Source organism: Camelina sativa, chromosome 15 (assembly GCF_000633955.1).
Source record: "Camelina sativa cultivar DH55 chromosome 15, Cs, whole genome shotgun sequence".
Lineage (NCBI taxonomy): Eukaryota > Viridiplantae > Streptophyta > Magnoliopsida > Brassicales > Brassicaceae > Camelina > Camelina sativa.
In genome coordinates, this window is record NC_025699.1 from 12123578 (window position 1) to 12129127 (window position 5550).

At 30.6% G+C, this 5550-nt stretch overlaps 1 protein-coding gene and 2 long non-coding RNA genes across 3 annotated transcripts in view; 2 read left to right on the forward strand and 1 right to left on the reverse strand.

Moving 5' to 3' along the window:
• LOC104746541 lies at nt 522–1595 on the forward strand. Its single transcript, XR_760910.1, has 2 exons — nt 522–982; nt 1318–1595. It is a non-coding gene; the product is annotated as an uncharacterized LOC104746541 (long non-coding RNA).
• On the reverse strand, nt 3048–3946 carry LOC104746542. The gene is made up of 2 exons (XR_760911.2): nt 3640–3946; nt 3048–3355 (listed from the first exon to the last, which is right to left on the reverse strand). It is a non-coding gene; the product is annotated as an uncharacterized LOC104746542 (long non-coding RNA).
• Nucleotides 5336–5550, forward strand: part of LOC104746543 (salicylate/benzoate carboxyl methyltransferase-like) — a 4318-nt gene continuing 4103 nt past the window's right edge. The window contains exon 1 of the mRNA XM_010468049.2: nt 5336–5478. Coding sequence (XP_010466351.1) covers nt 5468–5478 — 11 coding nt within the window. The 5' untranslated portion in view covers nt 5336–5467. The remainder of the gene's footprint in view (nt 5479–5550) is intronic.

Below are 5550 nucleotides of genomic sequence, written 5' to 3' on the forward strand. Positions count from 1 at the left end.
AAATAACAGAGACTTAGCACCAGCAGTAGTAGAAGCATGCATACCTTCGATCCCAATTCCTCAAGAATCTCTTGTATGCTTTATAGATGGATCTTGGCATACAGAGGTGGATAGGAGTGGGCATGGCTGAATTGCGTCTGTCGGTGATAGAATCCTACACATGGGGCTAAAAGGATCGCGCAGAAGCTTATCCCCATTACATGCAGAGTTAGATACCCTTATTTGGGCTATGGAGTGCTTATTAGCGTTGGAATTGGATAAAGCTATTTTTGCTACGGATTGTTCAGACCTCCTAAGGATGACGTCTAATATCGAGGATTAGCTGACCTTTTCATCAGAATTGAAAGATTTTATTCATTTCAGAGATAGATTTGCTAATTTTAGTAGAGGCATTCTCAAAAATGCCCTTTTTGGTGAACCTCTTTTTAAAAATACCCCCTTAAGGAGACCATTTTTAAAGCAGCCCCCTTTTTAGTGCAAAATGACGATCGTACCCTTAATAATTATAGACCTAATTTTGGCCTCTTTCTCCTTCTCTTCAGCGTCTTCGCGATCTTTGATCTCGTTCTTCTTCTATCTCTCATTCTTCGCGCAATCTCGGCTTCTCTTCGATCCTCCTCTTTGTCTATCGCCTAGATTTGTCCATCTCTTCGTCGTTTTTGTGACTCGTGGTCATTGGATTGAGGACTCAGCGTCGAATTGGGAACTCGTTTTGTTTAGGATTGTGGTTAAAATTATTGACTGAATCATTTAAAATCTTGTAAAAATGTCAATTTTTATTGCTTCGCTTATGAGTTTTTCTCTGATTGTTGTCACATAATTGTTGATTGCATCGTCTGTCATGATGGTTCACAAGCACACATCTCTATCCAGCGTTAAATCAGGAACCCAACACATCTCCGTTTGACCAGCCATGCGTATATCTCGTGGAAGGAACCCAACACCTCTATCTCACCATGTACATCTACAACCAAGGATCCTCGTAAGTCTCTCTTCAATTTTATTTCGATTTGGTTGTTTTTGTAGATCTAGTTGTGTTTTTGATTTTGACTTTTTCTTGCAAAAGATGAACTAATAGAGTCGACTGTTACTAGGAATCAAACGAATTTGAGAAATTATTTTGCATCTAGAAAGATTGTCAATGTGGTTCCCAATTTTGAATTACCCAAGTAAATTATTTTATCTGGTACTTGAATAACTAAAGAAACACTTGTGTTTGATTGAGTTGTTTTATGCTTAAGAATAGCAAGTATGCTTTGTGTCCTACAGTTAGAGACATTGTTATCTCTGAAGGATTAATCCCTTGTTTGGTTCCAGTTTCGAGTTGTGGGGTTTCAGGTGTGAGAATTGCAGCTGCCGAGGCTGTTTATGCACTATGTTTTAGTTCGAAAAGTTGGTGGTGGTGGTGTGTCATCGACGTTCTTAGCTTTGTGATATAGTTATCTTCCTTGTTTCTTTGTTCTATGTAGATGGATATATTACATATGTATGTGGTTAAGATTATTTAATTATATGTATCATGGTGGATTCACGTATGACAACATTCGTTTGGAAACATCTTAAGTAACCAAAGTGATCATGGTCCCGTTTATTGATTCACATGTGTCATAAAACTAGCTTCACATGTGTATGAAGAAAACTGAATTGAACCCTAAGCTAAGTTTCTAAGATAATTTTTGTTCAAACCAATGAAAGTTTTTTTAGCAGTTCAAAAAGGAAAGTCTCACCATTGAAAAAGTCTTTTTAGCAGTTTAAAACCCTTGTAAACTCTTTTCAAAACAATTTAAATTTTTTATAAATTCTTTTAAAAATCTTGTGAAGTCTTTTAAAAATCTTGTAAACTCTTTTAAAAACCATTGTAAATTCTTTTAAAAACATTTTAAAAACCTTGTAAAACTCTTTTATAAACATTTTTAAAATATTTTAAAAACCTTTTAAAACCTTCAAAAAAAACTTGTTAACTCTTTTAAAAACTTTCTAAACTCTTATAAAAACATTTTAAAGACCTTGTAAATATTTTTAAAATCCTTTTAAAAGTCTTGTAAACTCTTTTAAAAACCTTATAAACTCTTTTAAAAACCTTATAAACTCTTTTAAAAACCTTATAAATTTTAAAATATTTCTAAAATAACCTTGAAAAAGCATTTAAAAACATTTAAAAATGTTATAAAAACCTTTAACAACGTTTACAAGCCGTTCAAAATTACAAGATTTATAAAAGACTTTTATAAATATTTACAAGGTTTTTTAAAAGCTCCTAACAAGATTTTAAAAGGTTTTTAAAAGCTTTACAAGGTTATTTTAGATTTTTTTTTAGAAATGCTTTACAATCTTTTAAAAACATTTTAAAATTTTCTATGAAATCTTTTAAAGACTTTTAAAATATTGTTGAAAGCTTTTAAAAACCTTCTAAATATTTATAAAAGCATTTTATAAAGCTTTTTTAAACCTTGTTTAAAACCCTTGTAAATTCTTTTTAAAACATTTTAAAACCTTGTAAAACTCTTTTATAGACATTTTAAAAACCTTTTAAAACCTTCAAAAAAAATTTGTTAAGTCTTTTAAAAACCTTCTAAACTCTTATAAAAACATTTTAAAGACCTTGTAAATATTTTTAAAATCCTTTTAAAAGTCTTGTAAACTCTTTTAAAAACCTTATAAACTCTTTTAAAAACCTTCTAAACTCTTTTAAAATATTTCTAAAATAACCATGAAAAAGCATTTTAAAACATTTTAAAATGGTATAAAAACCTTTAACAAGGTTTACAAGCCGTTTAAAATTACAAGGTTTACAAAAAGCTTTTATAAATATTTACAAGGTTTTTTTAAAGCTCTTAACAAGATTTTAAAAGGTTTTTAAAAGCTTTTACAAAGTTATTTTAGCAATTGTTTAAGAAATGTTTTACAATCTTTTAAAAACATTTTAAAATTTTTCTGTAAAAGCTTTTAAAGACCTTTTAAATTATTGTTAAAAGCTTTTATAAACCTTGTAAATATTTATAAAAACCTTTTAAAAAGCTTTTTAAAACCCTTGTAAACCTTGTAAATGTAAAACATTTAGAAGGCATGTTCTCTCTCATATGTAGTTACGTTCCATTAGTTAATATTTTAAGATCAATGAATACATGCACACACACAAAGACTTGTTCCTACTTTTACAAATATAGGTGTGAGTATTATCATGAACTCTAGTTCCTCTTTAAGTTCTATCATGCCTGCAGCTCTTGGATCCTCACCTTCGTCAATTCCACACATCAACACAAAACAAACAATTTAATTCCTCCAAGTCTCCTAAGAGCATTGAACAGCCTCTTTGGAGAAGAGAAGAGCTTTTGCAGCCAGATAACTTCTCGGTCTATTACAGTAAATAAATGAATAAATAATTTAGGATCAAATACTATCAATGGACTTCTCCATCTATTCAAACTACCAGTTCATGAATAAATCTTACTTTCCAGTTTCCATTGAACATGAAAGATTGGCATACTAAAACGTAATCAACAAATTACAAAAATTATGTAATCAAATAATTTCCAACAACCAATTTTGTTCCCAGAATATTCAACAAATTCCAGCAAGATCTATCCTACAAGTCTGAAGAAGACAATATTTACAAACCATCAGATGATAAACACGAACCTAAACATGCCCGTTTCCCAATTATAGCTATGACGAGTTGCCCGATTTCAATAACAATGAGATCGACGAATTGCAACGACGTTGAGATCCGATTTCAGTAAAGACGAGATTGACGAATCACAGTGACATTGAGATCTAAGAAAAAGAAGAAAAGAAACGGCGACGGCAGTTCCGATTTCTACGACGGAGAGAATGACGACGGTGATATGTGAGAAGAAGAAAAATAAATCGTGATGGTGAGATCTGAAAAGAAGAAGAGTTCACCAAATAGATATAAGGGTAGAATAGTCATTATAAATTTAAAGAGGGTAAAATTAAAAATGATTAGAAAAGAGGGTATTTTTAAAAAGGGTATCTAAAAAGGGGTATTTTTAACAAATTCTCATTTTAGTATTAGATATATTTCCCGAGAGGATAATATCGTGCCGATAAACTTGCGAAATGTGCAAGAGCACGAAGTTTCTGTTTTTCCCATGTAAGCTTGTCGATACCGAATTGGCTCTCTCTCGAAGAATGTCATCTCCGATAACTTAATATATGGGGTTTGATCGTCAAAAAAAAAAAAATATATTCATCCAGCATCATTATATAACGGAACTCTTAAACCAAAGAGTGAAGTTTTAAAATCCATTTCTGATTGAGGTGGCTTTGCAGATCCAGTACTGCAAGGAAATTGGACAGCCTAGGAATGCAGGGAAATCTCCACTCTCTGGAGATAAAAATATCTGTTTAAACTAAATCCCTTTTTCACTTCCTAAAAAAGAGAGTACAATTACATATAAATTAAATATTTAATGGCAAAAAGATAGTGCAATTATAAATCTTAAATCCAACCACATACATACAAATAAAAATTATAATAAGTAAAAACTACTAAAATTTAAGTGAAGGTAATGCATCACATTCTAAAATTTTATTTAATTATTACAAAAGATAATAATAATAATTTGAAAAATATATCGTAGTGTAGTGCGGGCTGTCAAAAAAAAAAAAAAACGTAGTGTAGTGCGGATTATCTAGCTATAATAAAAATACTATAAAAACGTGGTCGAAAGTGGCAAAAAAGGCAACAAGTAGCAGAGGAAAAAACAAAAAAGATAGAAAACGTATGGTAGCTATTTGACGGTCCTATATATTCAGCATGCATGATTGAGTAAGATAAAAATGATTGAAATCGCAATGGAACTAAAGCATATATGGTTGACAGTTCACACAATCTATACACGTTTGATGTTAGGAAGATCTTTGAAATCATCATACGATTATTGCATGTTTTCTTGAAATAATTCTTTAATACAAGAAATGGATTCAAATATGCAGTTGGTGAGACTTGTACCGACGATGAAGAGAATATCATTTCCCTTTTGTGACTACTATAATCAGTATGAAGGGTGGAGATGGAGACAACACTTACTCCACCAATTCTCTTCTTCGTGTGTTCTTCTTCTTTTGCGACATGATCATGTCGTTGACATCCATACACAAATAATAGCAGGACCCGCATAATACATTGGTTCTTCAAGATATAAAAAGAGTAAAAAAAAAAAAAATTAAAAAAATAGAAGAATTATTACGAAGGTTAGATTGTTTTCCAAATTTTTTCTTTTTGAAGAATTATTATGTTAGTTCTATTATTTATATATAGCTATCATTCTGAGAAAGAGATATCTCTAAAGATTGGATAAGAGGATTGTGTTTTGCAACAACTCAGTGTGTTTCCTATTGAAGACAAGTCCCACCTCTATAAATAAAGTAGCCTACCTCAAAAACATAACATATTGAAAAAGCTCTCATTTTTAATTATTTTCTTGAAGTAGTACTGCGAGAAATGGATTCAAGGTTCTTCTCACAAATTCATCTTTCAATTCATATATATATATATATATATATATATATATATATATATATATA